At 36.0% G+C, this 22,639-nt stretch overlaps 2 protein-coding genes across 9 annotated transcripts in view; one reads left to right on the top strand and one right to left on the bottom strand.

Annotated features, from left to right (window-relative positions):
- The first annotated feature begins 2,681 nt into the window (after positions 1–2,681).
- Positions 2,682–7,385, top strand: dlx2a (distal-less homeobox 2a). Its single transcript, XM_037789416.1, has 3 exons — positions 2,682–3,181; positions 4,181–4,365; positions 6,261–7,385. Exons 1-3 carry the CDS (start codon positions 2,863–2,865, stop codon positions 6,591–6,593), a joined length of 837 nt encoding a protein of 278 aa, XP_037645344.1. The 5' UTR covers positions 2,682–2,862; the 3' UTR covers positions 6,594–7,385.
- Positions 7,386–14,706: 7,321 nt separating this feature from the next.
- The window catches only part of dlx1a (distal-less homeobox 1a), a 32,805-nt gene continuing 24,872 nt past the window's right edge, over positions 14,707–22,639 (bottom strand). For 7 of the 8 annotated variants that reach the window (XM_037789422.1, XM_037789419.1, XM_037789421.1 and 4 more), the window contains 5 exons: positions 22,511–22,582; positions 19,760–19,961; positions 17,434–18,034; positions 16,923–17,122; positions 14,707–16,124 (listed from right to left, as the gene is read on the bottom strand). In XM_037789422.1, the coding sequence (XP_037645350.1) occupies positions 15,870–16,124; positions 16,923–17,122; positions 17,434–17,743 (765 nt within the window). In that variant the 5' untranslated portion in view covers positions 17,744–18,034; positions 19,760–19,961; positions 22,511–22,582 and the 3' untranslated portion in view covers positions 14,707–15,869. Of the gene's footprint in view, positions 16,125–16,922; positions 17,123–17,433; positions 18,035–19,759; positions 19,962–20,924; positions 21,185–22,510; positions 22,583–22,639 lie in introns of all 8 variants that reach the window. The other variant, XM_037789424.1, reaches the window with a different exon arrangement.

Raw genomic sequence — 22,639 nt, 5'->3', positions numbered from 1 at the left:
GCCTCCCTGGACTGGATCTATGGGGTCTCGTCATGCCCTCACTGATGGGCAGGATAAAGGAAGATAACAACAATGTGTAAATAAATGGATCAAAAAGAATAATTATTCACTGAAAAAGAAAAAGAATAGCAACTGGTCAAAGAAATTAAAAGAGTTATTCCACCAATTTTATACAAGGATTAGTTTACCCATCATAGGGAGGACTGCACAGACTGGAAACAATCGTATAATGTTGGCTCTGGAGGAGTTTTCTTAAGTCTGAGAAAACTAGACATCATCCAGGTATCTTGTTTTTTTATAACAGATAGCCTGTGTTACAAACTGGGTGCATTGAGTTTGAAAGATGTGGGCGTGTACCAGGCTATATCTTGTAAATTACTATGGAGTTGCATTAGGATCCAGCATTTCCGGAACTTGACCCATAGGGACTAAAAGTCAGTGTATCTCGGCCTCTTTTAAATATATGTATGTCTTTTGCGAGTCTCCTACACTAAATTGCTGGAGTGCTCCTTTAATTAAGATTGTGTCAATTGGTTCTTTTATGTGCTTGAAATGGGTGATGTCCCACTGGTTTTGTGTTTTGTTAAGTAAGAGGGAAGAGATCAACTTTCATCTTCAGATTTAAGAAATGGGGAAATGTGAACCTCACACCCCATGGTCCATCAGAGTATGTCTAACCTTTATCTAAAAAAACTGGACAATACTCAATGGAACAGCCATGCCAACAAACCAGAATCAGAAACAGGTTTATTGCTAAGTAAATAGCAAATAGCCTATAGCTTTGTGAGAGTTATAATGTGACTTTGACTGTGGCGTTATTTTGTAATTGGTGTTATTTCAAATATTGGGGACAATACAACAACAAATTCAAAAACCTGTCTCTAACAGACAGAGAAGCTTCATAAAGACAGTACTGGGCTATTGTTTTGGTTTTCATTTCATTGTAAAAGCGTCATTTTGTCAATCCCTGTATATCCATGACACTGTCTGGAGTGCTTAGAGATACAATTTTAAAAAAGGAAAAAAAAGGAAAAACACTCTGATTCCAGCTGAATATGAATATGTTTTGGTTTCTTTAATCCTGTATGACAGTATAAGCTTAATATCTTTGAGTTGTTGTCTAAACAAGACATTTGAGGACGTCATCTTGGGCTTTGGGAAACACTGATCAACCATTTTTCACCATTTTCTGACACTTTACAGACTAAACAACTAATTGATTCATTAAGAAAATAATCGACAGATTAATCAACAATGAAAATAATCGTTAGTTGCAGCCCTAGTCTGATCCATACATGCAGTGGCATTACAGAAACCTGCTTAACTCTCTCCCAGTTGTGTTAATAAAAAAAACTATGCTGCCATCTTGTGGTGGTTAATACAGGCGCCTCAACAACTCTGTTATCACATAAACCTCTGCACTTCAAGAAAACTAAACACATCTGGACCCCATGTGAAGGTGTAGAGGTGAACCATAGTCCTGCAAACATCTTCACACAGAAAGGGAGTTTGTTTATAAGGTGGTTCATGTTTCTGTTCAATGCAGACAAAAAGACATGCAAAAGGAAAAGGGCTGTAAGTCAAATGTCCAACACGTGGAGGCGCTGTAGCTATCTCCTATAGTCACCACCTTCAGCATCATTCAGAGGGTTTAATCTTTATCAACACATTTAGATCTCCCTTTGACCTAGACCTACTCCCCAGTTCATCCCTTTCTCTGTGTGCTCCCAACTGGTTTTATAGGCTACTTGTCACTTAGTTTTCTCAGGGTTTTTTTTTTTTACAAAAATTATAACAAGTATAGTATATAGTATAATAATACTATACTATACTATATATATATAATATATATATATATATTGTAATTGTACGCATGTCAGTAGATTATAGTCTGTGATTCAGTACATTGTGTTAGATTTGGTGGAGCCACAGGCCTTTTTGATGCTTGTTATACTATATATACTATATACTATACATATACCATACCATACATATACATATACATATACATATACCATACCATACATATATATATATATATACTATACATTGTGTTAGCTTTGGTGGAGCCACAGGCCTTTTTGATGCTTGTTATACTATATATACTATATACTATACATATACCATACCATACATATACATATACATATACATATACATATACATATACCATACCATACATATATATATATACTATATACTATACATTGTGTTAGCTTTGGTGGAGCCACAGGCCTTTTTGATGCTTGTTATATAGTATAACAAGCATCAAAAAGGCCATACAAACTATAATCTGCTACTGACATGCGTAAAATTGAAATTAAGAGGGCTAACTGCAATGCCATTGAAAACTAATTTGCAGCACCAATTTAATGGTGCCTTTTTTTCTGTACATGTTATATGTTGAGGTCACATTATGGCACACAGAGATGAATTAAGTCTGTGTTATAGGAGCAGACCTGTTGGATTTGCAGGTTTGGTACCTTTCTCTGATTCTTCTGAGATGCTTTGATGGAAAACTCTCTGCAGATAACCAGGACAGACAGACCTGAACACATAATGGAGGGTGGACTTGGTGGGGTGTAGTCAGTGGTGCAGCTCTTATTACTCATTGGTTGCCTCAAACACAGCAGCTCTCCCTTTTCTCTCTCTCTCATAAATGCGCTCCCACCGTCGACCAGAGCAGATAATCACAGGCCACTGAGAGAGAGAGGACACACCTTCAGCTGATTTTTGCTCACAGTTTACTCGGGGGATGCGTTTCGTTTCACGAAAAGGTGTCATCAAGATTTGAGTCGTGTTTTCAGCTTCTCTATTTTTGCGCATAGGTTATCCTGAGGCTGCTTTGCTCCAAAGTCGAAGATGACTGGTGTTTTTGAGAACTTAAATACTGATATGCATACGAACCAGATTACCTCAAGCAATTACCACAGCTTGCACAAATCGCAGGAGAGCCCGACTCTGCCAGTGTCCACGGCCACGGACAGCAGCTATTACAACAGCCAGCAGCCTGGCCATTGCGCAGGCTCTCCGTTTGGCCAACTTGGCTCCTACCAGTACCACGCCAACGCCACGAGCACTGTGCCATACAACGCCAAGGCATACGACCTTGGTTTCAACTCAACGTATGGTGCATACAGCTCCTACGTCTCCAACTCCTCTCCTACTCCAGCAGATACAGGTAAGGAAGCTCTTAAACAGATTTTTTTTTTAAATACATTTTAATTAATTTCATGCTTTTGTATGTCAAATGTATGAGGAGCAATTTGAATCATGCATAACACATAATGAACTAGATAATTAGCCTATCATTGCACACTTTTGCACAGATGCGCACTAAACACTGATGGTGACTGTTCAGTTAATGTATAGGCATATTGTTAAACACAAAAATACATTTTAATTAATTTCATGGTTTATTTTAAACCTCAAAAGGATCTTATTGGCATTAAATGTATGAGGAGCAATTTGAATCATGCATAACACATAATGGACGAGATAATTAGCTTATTATGTGTTCAGACATCATTACACACTTTTTGCACAGATGCGCACAAAACACTGATGGTGACTGTTCAATTTATGTATTGTTAAACACAAATCTCAAGCAAACTTCTGATTTTTTTTGTAGGCATTATAATAAACAAATCTGATAAAAAAACAAACAAATTAATTATCAGGTGTTTCCCTACACATATCTGCTAAACACTAACAAATAAAAACGAACTTTTGCACAGATGCGCACAAAACATTGATGGTGACCGTTCAATTAATGTAGGTATATTATTAAACACAAATCTCAAGCAAACTTATGATTTTTTTATAGGCATTATAATATACAAATCTGATAAAAAAAAAATAATAATTATCAGATGTTTCCTATAGCCTACACATATCTGCTAAACACTAACAAATATAGTGGGATAGTTTATATATTATATTATATTAGCATTCTCTGATATATGAGTTATTAGAGGAGAAGTGAGAATGGGGTATAAGGAAATATAAGTTTTACTTCTACCTACTCCTTTTCGGACACTATTACTCTTGTTTTTTTTATTATTTTGTATCTGTTTTTATTTATTTTATGTTCGAAATAAAGTCTTTCATTCATTCAAATAAAAACTGATAAATGCGTAATAGTTTTATGCTGTGAATAATTTTTTGGATGTTCCCTCAGAGAAAGAAGAGCGTGAGCCAGAAGTCCGGATGGTTAATGGAAAACCAAAGAAGGTCAGAAAACCTCGAACCATTTACTCCAGCTTCCAACTGGCTGCACTTCAACGGAGGTTTCAGAAGACGCAGTATTTGGCTCTACCAGAGCGGGCTGAGCTGGCAGCCTCCATGGGCCTGACGCAAACACAGGTGGGTGCATGTAAAGACATGGATTCATGCAATGTCAAATAGACGATACGATACGATACAACTTTAGTTTGCACTGAAATTCATTTTGCATCCATAGGCAGCTCAGTTTGAGAAAAAGTACACATACAATAGACATACTGTTACCATAGACAGACAGACAAAAAACAAAACACATCACCATTATTCATACATAACCCATTACAACAATTACCATCTGTCCTCTGGATTTACACTTACTTTATACATCCTATATTCCACTTTATAGACTGCACATATGCACATATTACATTTATTTATTGCACATACTACATTTATTTATTGACGGACTGTACACACTATGTTCACCCATTCACTCTGTATCTTTTATATCTCTATTTATTGTTTTATAATTCTTGTATACCTTTACCTCTCCTGTGTTTCACTCTGTTTCCTGATGTTGCTGCTTTGACACCTGAATTTCCCTCCGGGGATTAATAAAGGTTCATTTTATCTTATCTTATCTTATCTTTAGCAGTATATTAATTATTATTTAGCAACAAGATGGACTGATGGACAAAAGCCTTCTTTAACCTGATGCAGGTTAAATGTAGGGACTCTGAATCTCCTCTTGGAGTTGCAGAAGTTGATATTTAAAACATGTCAGGGATCAGAAGAGATGCTGTTGGCAAGTCTGAGCATATACTCTTGTTGTGAGTTGCTTGAAAGGAGGCTGTCCCAGGTTGGCCAATGATCTTCGCACAGATTTTGATTTGGATATAAAGTTTAGTTTTACGTTTTAAAGATATACTACTGGACACTCTGAATCACTAAAATGAAAAATAGAAAACATAATCTGGCTACTGGCTCCAAATGATCTGCGAAGAAAGTAAATGCTGCTGCTGTATCTTCTTACAAGTAAATTCAATGTGAGGGGACCATGATAGGGTGGAGTCTATATCATAACTCCCAGGTATTTGTTTGAAGAGACCTGTTTAATTATAAATATCCACTAATGTGAAGAGAAATTAAAAACTGTGAGGGGATGATTTGAGCCGGAAAATAATGATTTTAGTCAATATCCTCAGTAAAATATGGGGCACCGAGCACCAAAAACAGCCATCCTCAATCAGAACCTGAGCTTATTGCTTGACAATCCATTGACAAATGGCACATCCGTGAAGAGGACCCACTCCCTATGTAGATATGAAGGGCTCATTCTAAGCTAACGAAAACACAATGATTTTCAGTTTCAGGTGATTATACACTAATGAAAACATAGTTATGAATATTATATTATATTTCTGCTAATAGATCCCCCAAAATGTTACACACTGTTCCATCATCATTATTCTGCACATGATTATGGCAGATTACGCAGAAACACACTATAATGAACATATTTTCAGGTTTATTTAGGGTTTCAGACTTTCCACTATGTCTTGAAATCAATGACAGTTTGTATCTGAATAAATAAATAGGTTAATATTCAGTGCCTCTGGCTCCTGTATTGCAAATTGTACCCATTGTCATTTTTGTACTGGACAATGCCATTACTATTGTAAACACAGTATACACTGTGGTCATGGTTCTGCACGTGATTATGGCAGATTATGCGGAAACACACTATATTGAACATATTTTCAGGCTTATTTATGGTTTCAGACTTCCCACTATGTCGTGAAACACAGTATACACTGTGGTCATGGAGCGCTCTGTTGATTTCTGCTACTCCTCTGCTGAGCTCTGAGTTCTGTTAGTATTTCTGAAACGTCAACTCGTGGTGTGCAAATGGTGTGTCATTGAAAAGATCTCAGCTTTTGTTTGCCTTTTGAGCTTCTGCAACACAAAAAAAAACAAGATAACAGATGCAGAAACAGACTATATTAAAAATAATGATTGTATTGTTCTTTCTCCAGGTCAAAATCTGGTTCCAAAACCGACGCTCCAAGTTCAAGAAGTTGTGGAAAAGTGGAGAACTCCCCCCAGACATGCTTGGTGCTTCCAGTGAATCTCCCCCCTGCACTCCGCCAACTACTGCCTGGGACTTTCCACAGACTCAAAGAATGAACAGTGTCAACTCCAGTTTACCTCAGAGCAGCAGCAGCAGCAGCCCTCCCAACACGACTGCAGCGCCTTCATCGTTTTTGGCCAACTACTCCTGGTACTCCACCACGAACTCTGCTGCGCATCTGCAGCCTCTCATCCAGCATCACCACAACAACGCCATAAGCGCTGGGACGATATTCTGAAACAAAACAAACAAAATCGGGTTAAAATCGGACAATACTGGTGAAAAAAAGCTAAAAAAAACCCTAATATCTTCATTTTACGGACCTCGAGTGTGTGCGTCATAACAACTTTACGCGCCATAAGAACTTTACGCGCCTTAAGAACTTTTACGCACAAGCATCTAGGAAGTTAATGGAGCCAGACAAGGCTTATGGATTTTGCCAGTTTTTGGTAAAATGGGTAGTCAGAGATTTCTACAGTTATTTTTGTATTTATTTATTTTGTTAATGTCGAGGGATGAGTGAACCACTATTACCCAAAGCAATCCACACAGTGTGGGCGCTATAAGCCTACTTTTACGTCACTTTTTTCTTCTTCTTTTTTTTGCCATTTTCTGCAAAAACAAAAACATTCATCTGCAGGACACGCTGTCACAAATGTAGCACAAGTTTAACTGTATCGTGCCTTTTTTCTCAATATGACCTCATTTTGTTGTGCGATAAAACAGTAATTAATACCTTTTATCAATTCCTTATTATGTCATTAGTTGATTTGAATATAGGCCTACTAAGTGTCTGAATCCACGTTTGTAAATATTTTACCACAGCTTTTTTGATAGCCCATGTCGCTTTGACTCTCTTTTTTTTTTTAGGCTATTTGGTGCAAATCCATTAACCCACCGTAAGCTACTGATTGTCCTACCCTCTGATTTAGGCTACTTGTATCACACTTAATTGTATTTTTGTCTTATTTATTTTAGCAGTGTTCCATATATGGCCAGACGTTATTTAAATAAAAATGTTTTCTGTGAATTTTGCATCCCTCAATTTCTTTAAAAATGGTTTCTGTGCATTTATTTTTCTTTTCCTAACAGGCATATGTATGACTGCCTTATTAGTTTTGCAATGAGCCTGCATAGGGATTTTTTGTTTGCATGCATTCTGTTTGTAGTTTATTTTAGCCTACTTTATTTTACAGCAATTCAGGCTTTTTTTTTTTTTTAAAGCATACAATTAATGCATGATTTTCCCACGTCAAAATAGCTTTAGCTATTTCAGAAAATGATAGCTTAATATTAAAAACTTAACCTGTTATGGGAATTTAATACAACCAGGATGACACAAACATGTTACAGTGATTTATTTAAACTAGTTACCTGCTTGTAATAAGGCAAGGCAAGGCAAGTCTATTTATATAGCACATTTCATTAATTTAAAGTGCTTTACATATATAAAAGCAAGATGAAAGAGCACAAAGTGCATAAGATAAAAAACGAATAAAAGAATATAAAAGTATAAGTTAAAAGAGAAAAAATTAAAAGGATATAATAAAAACAATCAAAATACAGTAAAGTGCAGCATTTGATCAATTAAGAAAAGTGTCTGAGAACACTTTTTGGTCTTGAGTCTAGATTTGAAAGTGGCCACTTGTTGGTGCATCTTTGATCTCATCTGGAAGTTTTGTGAATAAACTGAAACTCTTTAAAAAATGACCCTAGTGGGGAAATTTGCAGTGTACAGCAGCAAAGGGGATAGTGCAAAAAAACAAGATGCATCAGCTAACACAGTAAAAAAAAAGAGCTAAACAAAGTGTAACAAAATATGAACCATTTAAATAGAAGGAAGTATAAAAATAGGAGTAGTATATACAGTATTGACAATAAACAGACTATTAACCAAATTGCACAAGTGGAAAATGATATTGCACAGTGAGAATGAATGAATGAATGAATGAATGATTGAATGAAATTCCACCTGTAAATATCAGGTTATTGTCAGTTTTTTGGTGTGTATGTGGTCTACTAGCAGCAGTGCTGGTGGTGGAGTCTGACTGATTAATATTACAAAGTTAACCTGTCTTTAATATACAACCAGACTGACACAAACATGTTACAGTGATTTATTTAAACTAGTTACCTGCTTGGAATAAGCTGAAACTCGTTGAAAATTACCAAGTAAACGCACACCTGTAGCTGCGTTGCTAGGCGACAACCATTTTAAAGGTCCCATATTATGCTCATTTTCAGGTTCATACTTGCATTTTGTGTTTCTATTAGAACATTTTTACATGCTGTAATGTTAAAAAAACAACTTTATTTTCCTCATAGTGTCAGCTTGAATATACCTGTATTTACCGTCTGTCTGAAACGCTCTGTTTTAGCACATTTTGACGGAATTGCGACAGAATTGCGTTGCTAGGCAACAGCTTGTGTCCATGTGTACTTCCTGTCAGCTGATGACATTCACATACACTGCAACAGGAATAAACTGGGACACATTTATAATGTTTACGTTTAAATCTGTGTAAATGGTCTAAATATTGTATATTTGTGACATCACGAATGGGCAGAAATCCTGACAGCTTGTTTCAAATGCAGAGTTTCTGAATAGGGGCTGTGTGTATTTCCCTGTGGATTGAGTGTTTTGGTACTTTCACAGTATTTATATAGGACTTAAGCCTGCTTTATAATAATAAAAAACATGAAAATCTCACTTTTTTATAATATGGGACCTTTAAGCTAGTTAACTTTTAAGATAGCTAACGTTACACTGATTAAAAGCTATTTCTTATATACTAATATGTGGGTTTTAATTAGTTACTAGGTGCTATCACAAGTGTGGAGATTAGCGTACACAGCTGTTATTTTTACCCGGTTCAGTCAGCAAGATGATCAGCCGAACCGTGGCTCATTCAGGGCAGAGACAGGCCGAGGCAGGCAGACAGAGAAGCCCGGGGCTCAGCGCTCAGAGGACGGGGAGGCGACACAACAACACGCCCTGGCATGCGGAGAGGAGGGAAGACTTCCTCAGACTCTGTGGAGTCAGGGAGTCGCTCTCCAGACGTTTTATGAACTCAGACTAACAAGAGAAAAAGGAGAGGAACTAGGTCCAGAGACAGCCTGGAGCTACTACAACATCATGGAAACATTTCTCAACAAGTAGGCTGACGTTAAAGCCTCTGATCTCTGCAGACGAGCAGCTTGACCTACATTGTTTATGTGGCTCATGCAGGGCCTGCTGGCTAGGTATAGCTACATGCTTATGGAGGACTGAACCTGCCAAAATAAAAATAAATTAATTGATAAAATGTGACATGAATTGATATTTCTGTTTTAATTTGCTTCTTTATTTATCTTTGTTTTAATTCCTGTATTTATTTACTCTTCTGTTGATTTTTTCCCATAACATATTCACTTTATGTATTTATTTTTATAAATTCTTTAGTGTGTTTATTTTGCATTCATTTTTTTCTATTTATTTTTAAATGTGTATATTTATTTAATTTATGTTTTTAATTTTAATTTATTTATTTTCACATATATAAAACTGCACAAAATCCAGTCAATGAAAAAAAAAAAAAAAGTGTCAGTATAGGTCAAGAAGCCACAGGCTTATACAAAGGGCCTCCCCCCAACCCCAGGAGAAAAAAAATAATATCAAAAAAGGAAGAAAGGTCTAAAATAAAAAATTTTAAAAATACAACAAAAGTTAAACAAAAACAAGAAGTAAACAAAAAGTGCAAAAAAACAACCAAACAGTGGAAAGCAAATCAATAAAAACAATGAAATACATACAAAAAACAGTACAGAAAAAAAGAAAATGTATCTAAACATTTATTTATGCATGGTTTTCCCCTTTGCATTTCAGCCCCTATTTATTTCCCAAAACTTATTTGTCTGTATTCTTTTCTTTATACATTTCTTTATGCATTTCTGCCTCATAATGCAAATGAGGGGGCTGTCACTCTGGTGTCATTCATAAATAAATACAAAATAGTACAAGTAAATAAAAAAAATAAATGCAAAACTAAATTTTAAAAAGAATAAAAAATAAATACATAAATAAATAAAAAGAAAAATTAAACAGCAGAGTAATACATAAGGGAATCAATACAAAGATAAATAAATAAAGAAGCAAATTAAAACAGAAATATAAATTGATGTCACATTTTTATCAATCAATTAATGGCTACATTTATTTTCAATATTATTTTTACTGCATTTAATGACATTTATTTATTTATCGAGTCATTTATTTATATATTCATTTATTTTTTTATTTTGGCAGATTCCATCCTCCATACATGGCAAGGCACACGTCCAAAAACTAAATATATTGCTGCCAGGAAAACCTTTTTTTTTTTATTTTAGATATTTTATCAGAGCTATTTTGACTCAGAGGGGGGCTTATTATTAATACACAGTCCCATCACTTAGTTCTCATTCATGATCATCACTGTCTATCCCACACGCTTCCCTTCAAACAACCACGGGCCATAAAGTGGGATCGTTTCCTTGTAGCCTACAACATAATTAGGACTGTAGCTTGTCAGCGGTTTGCTATATCTCCATGATGGAGCTGACAGGAGCAGATCTCAGGCTCATGCTGCAGGTCTGTGCAGCGCACCAACACATTACATCTACACATATAGTTTGGATAGTGTGGATAGTTTGCTGCAGATTTAATTTGTCTATACTGTTGTAATTAAACAGAGAGTATAACATGCATGACAGACCTGCATGATCACTGCACCATTGACTGAAATAACAATATTAGCTGGTTTTCACTTATGTGTGGTTATGACAGCTGTGAAGTAATCAGCACAAATGTATGAATATGCTACTATTTATCGATTTTGTCCTAAAAAAATAATATAAATAAGTGATTTCTGGATGTTTTCTGTTGCTCCATATATATATATATATATATATATATATATTGTGTGGATGGTTTGCTGCAGATTTTATTTATCTATAATGTTATTGTACAGAGAGTATAACATGCATGCTGCATGATCACTGCACCCTTGACTGAAATAACAATATTAGTTGGTTTTCACTTATGTGTGGTTATGACAGCTGTGACGTAATCAGCACAAATTGATGAATATTACTACTATTTATCGATTTTGTCCTAAAAAAATACTATAAATAAATGATTTCTTGATGTTTTCTGTTGCACTATGTGACTTCCTTGGTGAATTACAGCCACTGTGGTTTTAAAGGCCTACTTTTGCATTTCTCCAGGCAACTTGTAAATGCCATACCCCCCTATCCTAATTTATACCCTGATCTGTAATTTCATCCACATTTGAGCATTCTGGCTTTCAAATCTGAAAGCCTGCAATTACTATATAATTCTTCGCAATTTTAGATGTCCTAATATGGGGTGTTATTTTTACACAAGACAATTTCCCGCTAGTTCAAGCATCAAAATTGTCAAAGTTGTATGTACATAATAAATGGGGAATATATCAATGCATATTTTTTTTTGTGCCTAACATCTTGACTCAACGATAATTATATCCGTGTGGAGCCTACGCAGAATTAGCCTGAATTGCATGGTAACTGCTGCTTTAAATTTTAAAAAATTACTCATAATTTACCCCAAAGATTACCAAGATCTCGAGTGCACAATGTCATCAGCGTAATGAGGAGTAAACATTTATGCTAATAATCCTACATTTTTTTCCCCTAACGGCTATAAAGAGGGGAAATAAAGCAGACATTTTCCAGTCATATTCTGAACTCTGCTGCTATAGCTTAGACACCAACACATGGGACACATTTAGTGGGATTTAAGCGCTTATCTTGTGTCTGCTGCTGCAGGATGCTGCAGGATGCTGCTGCTGCTCATCATGCTTTCATGCTGATTCCTGCAAAGACTGAGCTTGCCTCTTCATTTTCAAGCTGAAAGGTGTGTATTAAATGTTTATATCTTAAATATGCACTGGAAGTACGATTGAATGCATGTCAGATAAGAAGCAAAAAAAAACAGGAAGATTCATTAGGCATCCTTTTATTCATGCATTTATTTATCTTAATGCTTAGTCAAATCTGTGACTCTTTCATGATGTAAAACTAAAGATCTTGTAACTTTGATTTTAAAAATAATCCAGTGTATTTAATGTGCTGCTTTTGGTGAAAAAAGAAGTCCTATAGTAAAAGAAAGCTGTAGAGGATGTAAGGAAAAGGAGGCAACACATTTTCTCTCATCTCGTCGCTGCTCTCATTACTCTTACATTGTGCTTTGCTAATTTTGAAGCCTCTTCGCATTGACACAACTCCGTGATGTACACCTGCAAGCAATTTGCCAGCCTTACACATAAGGCTAAGTCTAAGGGAACAGTGACGAAATGGCAGCTCACCTATTTCGCTTTTTCTCCCCCCCTCTTCTCCTTCCTATTGCAGCAGCACATTTTCTTTCAGAGCACTATCTCTTTTGTCCAAGGCAGAAAGATCCTCCGTGCGAGAAGAGAAAAAAAAATGCTCATAATTACCTCAGAGATAGGAAACTGCATTAGAATAAATAAGGGGCGAAATTACTGTAATTATGCTGTGGTTTGATGGGCTCAGCTCGTATAATCAAGAGGAGAATACATGCGAAATAACGCTGACCCTCTTGGATGTGCAGCTGCGCCTTTCTGGGTCTAGGTAGGCAGATTTATGTTCACAGCAGCACAATTCATATTCTTTCTTAATGGTATCGAAATATAGGCCTATTCTACTTCTGTAGGCGTGTGCACAATGGACCGTATATGTTCTCAGTTTTACATTAAAATAACAATAGAGAGGGATGTTATACAAGGAGCAGACATTATAAACTAGGCCAGAGCTTATTTCTTCTTAGTCCCTCTGAAGATGAATATATATTTTTTTAAACTGATGGTGTTGCTGTATCAAAACTGTGCCAGCATAATAATAATAATAATAATAATAATAATAATAATAATAATAATAATAATAACAATAACAGCAATAATAATAATAATAATAATAACAATAGTTATAATAATAATAATAATAATAATAATAATGATGGTCTGATTTGCCATTTTAACATAAATGAATAAATGAAACAAATAAGAAAATAATTAAGTGCTGGGTTATGATGTGATGTATACAGGCTAATGCCTGTCTGGGTCGTGTTAAAGAGAAGCTTTGCAGGCCGCACAAATTGCATCAAATTTGTCAGTGCAACTGCAAAATATGTATTTATTCATAGATATATTGCAGCTGGAGGAGAGCGAGTATAGGCTACAATTGGCGCATCTGAATTTTTTTTATTTCATTCTTTGTTTCTTCTCAGGCATGAACATTGCCATTTCCAGATTCATCGTTTGTTCTGTTTTCTCGAATATTTTGCCTTATTTTTTTATATTCTTATTTTCTGTTATTTTATTTTTTTTCATTTTCTTATTTTTTTCATTAATGGGTGTTTTTGCTCAATGTATAACCAGTCCAGTGTTAATGGTGTTTGAATGGACAGGTTAATTCCACCATGTGTGAAAGGCAGTTTGGCATTTTCTAAAAAAAATCCTAATAAATAAAATGAACAAAACACATTTTTAAAAATTATATTTAACCAAACTAGTGGAATTTTAACAAATTTTACAATAATAAAAAAAAATAATTAAAAAGGCTTACTGCACGATTGCGTAACTAGAGTAAATGAATAAAGTGTGAAGGCCTTTGAACTTTTTCACTTTCACTGATCTCCATCTGATCCGCCCTCTGATCCAGTCTTTTTGCAGCACCTGCCTCTTGCGCAGATTATTCACTTAACACACACAGTTGATCTCTCCCATTCAGGGCAGAAAAGAGGGATTGTAGACAAATAGAAAAGAAGATTATCTTTAAGAAAAGCTGAAAAGAAATAAGCGATGTTGTTGAATGAATCCAGGTCTCCCGCACCGCCACGGTTTAATCCCAATAATAGAAATGATCTCGGCCAAATGAGGTTTCTGCCCTTTTTTTAAAATTCATGTTCTTTTTTGTATTTTCCATTTAATAAAATGCAGCAGTAAAAGACATTTTCGTGAGTCCGATTTTCTTAGATGCAACGTCAGATTTCTATAATTCTTATAGGTCACTCCAGATGTTTCACAACATCTGCAACCAGTGAGCAGCTCAGCAGGAAAAGCATGTAGGCTAAACGCTAAACACGACCATAAATCTAACCGACGAGCCTTTTGCAGCTCACACGGTGTCTGCTACAATAACCAACATGATACTGCTTTGTGTCAGCTCACATTAAACCTGCACCATGCTGAAGCCTTTTCTTTTCACATGAGAGGAGGAGGGTGGTGGAGGAGTGAATGGTGAAGGGTTGAATCAGACACCTTTTCTTGACATAATTTAAATCATTATTTTACTGCTTTTGGAAATTTTGCACATTATGTACATAAACTTCAGAAACAGATCAATAAATTAAAGTGATCAATACAAAACTAAATATTTTCTATGTTGACTAAACACATCTCGACGAATACAGAAAGCCTAAAACCCTTTTTCACAGCGTATCCAGTATACAGCACAAAAAAAACTGAAAATTATGTACAAAATACAGTGACAAAGGAGCTGCTCACCCTCGGGATATTTTTTTTTTCTTCTTCTAAAAGCAGCAAAATTGTCAGGCCTTTTACATTTTTCACATAACATTGGGGCATCACGGCATAGAAAAAGCTTTGCTTGCGTTAGTGCAGCATTAACAACACAGTGTTGTTATTTCAAAAAACACACTTACAAAAATGAACACAGACTGACCTCGACAGAAAAAACTAGTCTGAATAATTTAACTTAAATAACAAACACTTAAAACAACATAGTATAGCGATTTGAGGCTTTTTGCACAATATGGTTGAATGTGCTTTAAGCATAATTATGGAATTTATTAAGTATTATTTGGTTAAGGAAACACCCCTATATGGCCAGATTTTCACTTTCACTTTGGGCCCAACACATCTGGTGTAAACAAACACGTGTTTTTCTTATAATAAACAGAATAACTCACACAAATATGATTTCATACTAGCGATTTGAGGCTTTTTGCACAATATGGTTGAATGTGCATTTAAGCATAATGGTGGAATTTATTAAGTATTATTTGGTTAAAGAAACACCCCTATATATGGTCAGATTTTCATTTTCACTTTGGGCCTAACACATCTGGTGTAAACAAACACGTGTTTTTCTTATAATAAACAGAATAACTCACACAAATATGATTTAAAAAACAAACAAAATAGACACAAAAGGGATAAACAGCAGCCCCAAAAAAAGGATCCATTGGTCTACTATTTCCTCTGACTGTCACAGACTTGTTGCCCTTGGACACATTGCCTTTCAGTCTCTCAGCTTCTTCATCTTCCTCTTCTAGCTGCTTGCTGTCCTCCAGTATGAGGAGGAGGCCACTGTTGCAGCAAAACTCTGGGGTTGTTGTTGTTGTGTATTCTCAGTGCTGAGAACCCTTCACCATCCAGATACACTGAGCCATGGGTGTCTTTGAGGTCTCTGTTCACATGAGCTGTGACTGTTGCATAGACTCTTGGTGCGTGGTTGGGTACCATGAGGTGTAGCTGGGAATGTAAGATCCAGTCGTCCCCACCGAGGTCTTCACGGTGGTCGGAGAGGTCCACACCGGAGCCACCACCGAGGGAGAACCGCTCGACAGGCCGCGGCCGGTGGCCAAAGCGTTGGCGTCGATTGTGCCACCGCCTTGTTTCATCAGCTTCTTGAATTTAGAGCGTTTATTCTGAAACCAAATCTTCACCTGCAGGGAACAAAGGAAATCATTAGAAAATGGACTGTTATGGAATAATTACGCACGTTTTACGCTCGCATGCAGCAGGTTTTATCATACAAAGTCAAGAGTAAAAAAACAGGCCTATTATATATTGCCCTTAATTATGTTATTACTGTGTTATCATTGATATTAACACATGAATGACATGACAGGGTATAGGCTAATATTCAGACAAACAAAATAAATCCTTAATTTGGTGTCAAACGTTGAATATTATTGATTTGATATGTTGTGCCATATGAATTGTAGTAATTGAATAATAATAATAATAATGATAATATTAATAATAATAATGCATGTGAAAACAAATTACATTTAAAATGTGTAAAAAAAAAATGCGTGATGGTTTATTTGTTTAGCACAATTTAAGACTATACAACATAACAAAAAAATAAATGAATAATATAAAGTGCAGGAAAAGGTAAGAAAAAAACCCACTGGGCTTATCTGAAGCCTCCACCTTTAGAGACAAGATTAATATAAAGAAATAATATGACTACATAATAGTGATAACAAAACAATTAGGACAAGATATATATATAATAACAACAATAACAATAAAGTAAATATATATAAAAAAGATAAGGTGCTGCTGCAGAGTGGAGCTATTTCCATGGATATATTATTGTTTGATATGTTGTGCCATATGAATTGTAATAATAATGATAATAATAATGCATGTTGTGAAAACAAATGACATTTAAAATGTGTAAAAAATGCCTGATGGTGCAGCTGCAGAGTGGAGGTATTTTTCCATGGACTTGCCTGTGTCTGAGTGAGTCCCAGCGACGCTGCCAGCTCAGCTCTCTCCGGTAGCGCCAAATATTGAGTCTGTTGAAATCTCCTGTTCAGAGCTTGAAGTTGTAAACTGGAATAAATAGTCCTTGGTTTTCTAATCTTTTTCCCTTTCCCGTTGAATCGCACCTCTCCACCTTCCACCACTGTGTTTTTCTCTGCTTCTGGTGCTGAGAAACAAAACAGAAAAGAGCAAAGAGAGAAGAGAAGACGAAAAAATGAGGAGGTCGTTGAAGCCAACAGTGCTGCATGCTCAGCTATGAATACTCCAGCTCCAAGTTTTACAGCCTGTACTTTAGGTATAATTACCCTTAATTGCATACATTGTTTATAGCGTTACGCAATAAATAATTACCAGAGGCTAATTCCAACATCTGGGTCGTCTTTTTCTCTGCAGCAGAGGACTGTATATACAGATTTGGAAAGAGCCTGTGCCAACAAGTTCATAATTTAAGATGCAAAGATGCTGTTGCACACTTACCTGTCTCCTCTAGCCGCGTCTGTGTGAGCGCAGAGCTGTTTTGGTAGGTCTGTACTGTGCTGAGATATGGACTGGTGGAGTGGCTGCCGACGGAGTTCACGTATGGATAAGCCAGAGATCTTGGAAAAGACGAGGCTGGACTGTAGCTGTCGTGCTGGGTATGACCTGCAGAATGTAAACAGTGCATTGGGTAGTGTCCGTGAGACATGGAGGAAGGAGACATTTGTTGACTCGGGGGTCCAAACTCCATGAAAACGGTTTTTCCTGAGGCAGGGCTATTAAGACTTTCTGGGATTGTAGTCATTGTCATCTCTTCTGGCGGATCCCCTCGTCTCTCCTCTTTTGTTGTTTTCCTTCTATGATCTCAGTGAAGGATGGGTCCCAATTTAAAGCCGAACTGATTTTTTCTCTTTCCATTCATAAGAAAATGTAGTTTGTTGCATGTGAAAAGTCCTAGGTGTGATGCTGTGGGACCAAGACAAACTCAGCTCAAAAGGTTTGAATCTCGGACTCATGAATATTCATCAAAGACTGTCGCTGATTGGTCCACTCTCTCCAAGAGGGAAGCCGATTGGCGACGCTGGGGCTGGGTCCGAACAACCTGGGGAAGTCAAGGAAAAACCACCAAAACCTAAGATTCCTCTTGACATGGCAAGATTCACTATTATTGGTTTTATTATTATTATTATAATAGGAAAAGCACCAAAACCTAAGATTCCTCTTGACATGGCAAGATTCAGTGTTATTATTATAATAAAACACATTATTATTATTTACAATTCTTCAAATAAGAGCATCATAACATAAATATTAGGCACCAAATTTCCCTATTATTGTTATTATTATTATAATAATAATAGGAAATCCACCAAAACCTAAGATTCCTCTTGACATGGCAAGATTCATTATCATTATTATTATTATTATTATAATAGGAAAAACACCAAAACCTATAGATTCCTCTTGACATGGCAAGATTCATTATTATTGTTTTTTTTAATTATTATTATAATAATAGGAAAACCACCAAAACCTAAGATTCCTCTTGACATGGCAAGATTAATTTTTATTGTTATTATTATAATAATAATAATAATAATAATAATAATAATAATAGGAAAACCACCAAAACCTAAGATTCCTCCTGACATGTCAAGATTCATTATTATTGTTATTATTATTATTATAATAATAATAACAGGAAAACCACCAAAACATAAGATTCTTCTTGACATGTCAAGATTCATTATTATTGTTTTTATTATTATAATAATAAATATTATTATTATTTACAATTCGTCAAATAACAGCATCATAACATAAAAATTAGGCACCATTTTTTTTTTTATAATATTGCATACTATACCACAAGGTGATAACACCTGATCCATGTTGTCTCAGCACTATCCACATTTTTAATATTTAATAAAAAATAATGTCATCGGTGTAGCGCTGGGTAATACAGTACAATCGGGTTTTGTAATTGTATTAAAAAGGCCTTTATATGTTAAATAATATTTCCAGCCTCGTTAAAGCTGCTCTCTTTTCTGGCTGGCCAGTTTGATTAAAGCTCTTTTTTGATTAAAGCTCTATCTGGAGGAAGGTGTATATTAGCATAACACTAGTGTTCAATTTTCATAAGTAGGTCTGTAATTAGTCATGTATTTAACACTTGGGTCTCAGTTACACCTGGCAGCACGTGGGACGGTAAAAACAGCTCGTGCTCTGATGTCAAATGAGGTTTTGCTGGTTCAGGTATTAAAGGCCTAATGAGGCTTCATAACGCCTGGAAACATATATAGATCATCAAATAGCACAAAACAATATTTTCTGAATTAACAGACACGTTTTAAACAATTTCAAACAGTTTTAAATATGAATTATTTCATAACAATGTGATATATAATGGTGCAGAATTGTTGGTTATATATTTTCTAGCTTCTCTCAGAGCTGTTCCCTGTTTTATAACACAGCCACGAGTGCGCATAGGCCCTATTTTCTGATCACGTTTAAATGCTTTTCCAAACGACTTTACGCACCTTCTATCGCAATCAATTAATGGCCACAGTTTTGTTAAACACTGGCACCTTTGATTAGCATGAATCTAAGTGAGGATGGGGGGTGCGGCCAGCCTCCCACAGACCTAACAAGAATAATTATCCATGGCCATTTGATTTAATTGAACTGACGACTGACAGGAGACGTTTTCTTTCTTGAGCTGCAGGTTTAGACCAACTCAAAAAAAAAGCCTCAAGACAGGATCACTGTGTCTAAGTATAGAGTTTAAACCACAAATAAGATCTTTAATTTCAATCAGCATACTTACTTTAAAAAAAATCAAGTGATGGGAAAAGAAGAAGCAGATAAATCCAGAGAGTCTCCGCCTGGTGAAAGAAGAAGAAGAAGAAAGTGTCCAGGATGTCTTCATTTTATTAGGATTCATTTGCAGGCTGCAGCTCTTGTTCTGGTGTCTGATCCGAGTAGAAACACAGCCCATACTGCTCCACACACAGCTCCTCCATCTCCACCTGAATAACAAATTATAGGCAGTTAAATTCCGTCACTGTGATTATCAGTGTAATTGCATAATTAAACTCAAAACAGAGCTTTGCAAGTTGCACAAAATGTGTTATCAAAAAATGCAGGCGCGCGCTGACATCACTGCACGTGTTGCCACCGTGTGCCACGCGGCTGCTGCGGATGGATGCCTGGATTTAAAGATTTCTGTGCAATATTAAGCTGCTATAACGAAAAGCTGGTCCCTTGTTGTCCCCCCCTAAAATAGGCCAATTTGAAGTGATTTCTCTCCGGAATTACTTTGGAAAAAACGCTTCAAGATTTCCTCTATCAACAACGACAATGATAATGGTAGTACAACCAATAATTATCATCTTCCAGAACAGAGGACAGATTTTTTATGGGTACTTGGTGGGTGCGACTGATAACTGTCATTATTTTCCCACGATTATAGTATCTGCAAATTGACACGCGGCTGTGACCAAAACCATTAACTAGAATAGAGGCATGAAAAAGTGTAAAATAACACCACGAGTAATACTAATAATAGCAATAATAATTACAGTTTTTTTTTTGTTGGATTCATGGGGCTTCAGAGCAGACTCACCAAATATATGCCTGCATAAATCATCATTTTACCAACATTTACAAAGTGTTTATTTGATTGCAACCTCAAAGGATTAACTCTTTATTTGAGGAGATTTTCTCCAGTGTCATTAGGATGAGCATGGCGTGTGATAATATTACCACTTTAATTTATAATGTGACTGGTGCGTTCACTGCAGGAGGTGCAGGCCACACAGCAGTGCATCCTGCAGGCAGCATCCTGCAGCCAGCAGCAGCATCAGCAGCAGGGCTCTAACTAGCCACACTAAAAATAAAGTCCTCCATGCATGGATGGAGCTTGGAGGCAGCACTCATTAGGAGTGAGTAGCTCTGTGGCTGAGGGTGTTTTAACACCTGCTGCTCTTCACCTGAGGGTTAGTGCAGAGGTGGAGAGACAGAGAGAGGAGGGGTGGTGGTTGGTTGGGTGGGTGGAGGTGGTGGTGGAGGGGTAAACGGGCCAAGATGTCACAGACTTCATTTCAGTCCGGTGATCGAAAGCCCTCCTCAACTGCCATGCCAACCCACATTTTCACAGCCACCACCAAATATTATCCCGACCGCGGTGCATTGGTAAACTGTGCGTCCATGCTGTGTTGAAGGCACAGCTCCATGTGCAGCCCTGCAGACTCTGGATGGGAGCAGTGATTAATTATTGTCACTGGAGGTGCAGTTTTTTTTGTTTATTTGTCCCTTCCTTATAGAGGAGATAATGCAGGTGTTTTTATTATTGGATGGATTTATGTGATTTTTTCCCCCCCCTGATGACATCTAATAATTTCTGCAAATTAAAAAAGAGTGTAAAATTACAATTTCAATCATTTTCCACAACTATTTTTTTAAATGAACTCAACATCATGATGCAAAAATATATCCATCTCAAATATACTAATTCATAGCAACAAAAATAAACTTAATACAGTATAGCTCATCATGTTTACCACATGATCTCCAATGCAAATGTAATTTCTGTGAGTGACTTCCAGCAGAAATCATGTCACACTATATGAAGGTGTTATTTCACTTTTTAAAAGCGGTGGATCAAACAAGTGAAATTGCCTTTTGTTCTGCTCTTCCTCTCTGGCTTTGCTGCTCACTGCCATCCTGTAATTTGCAGCAGCAGCAGCGTCAATGAACGCAAACTAGATGCACTACAATTAACTCGATTCACTGTCTATTTTCATGTTCAATGTGGCATCAAAATGTGAATTGATTTTGTTTACTGAGTAACGTGTAAACAAAAAAATAAATCATAATATCTGAGAAACTAGATTGTTATATTGGTTAATTGATTGCATTATCATAAGGGCCAGGAGGGACACAGGGGGAAAATGAAATGATGTGAAGGTTTTTTTTTTATTGTTTTCAGAAAATACAGAGCAATAAAAATTATTTTGGACAGTAAAAAACAAGTTTACTGTCTCACAATAATTTGATGTGTTTAAACACATTATTGGCTACTTTACTTTTGTGTGATTATCAGATTTGAATACTTTATTTAATTAATTTTATTATTATTATCTGGTTTCTGAAATTAAATTACACAAAGAGTGATTGGTGCTTTTTTTTAAGGGCCATATAAATTAAGTATTTATTCAAATAATTTGACTTCTTAATAAAAATGTTTCTCATTTGATAATAATTGAGTGTTTATAAACATCAGGAATATTGAGTGATAGCAGGCTCAACTCCTGTTTCAAATATTGGGGTTGGGGGCTACTATTTTGTTTATATTTGGATCACATATTTTGCCTTTAATACCTACTAAAAAATAGAATAATTTCCCTTTGACTGACAAAATATTTTAAATGTTTTCTACAGCAATTAAATCATGAAAATGTTACTTTTTGTTGTTGTATTTTTTAAATGTGTGAAGGATAATAATGATAGTTTTGTTTGCTTTTAGGCATTGATGACTGTAAGGAATCTGCATCCTATCAGGTCGGGATGTACTGACCAAATGCTGCTGGGACTCCAAACTGGACTTGTTGCTCTGTAGACGACTTCCACCGTCATTGAGTCTTGAAGCCTGGTGATAATAGAAATAAGGAGGCATTCAATTAAATACTAATAAAAATAGTTTTTT

This window comes from Sebastes umbrosus, chromosome 13 (assembly GCF_015220745.1).
Source record: "Sebastes umbrosus isolate fSebUmb1 chromosome 13, fSebUmb1.pri, whole genome shotgun sequence".
In the NCBI taxonomy this organism is placed as follows: Eukaryota; Metazoa; Chordata; class Actinopteri; order Perciformes; family Sebastidae; genus Sebastes; species Sebastes umbrosus.
The sequence above is the reverse complement of the archived record's forward strand: the minus strand, read 5'-3'. Positions and strand labels throughout refer to the sequence as shown.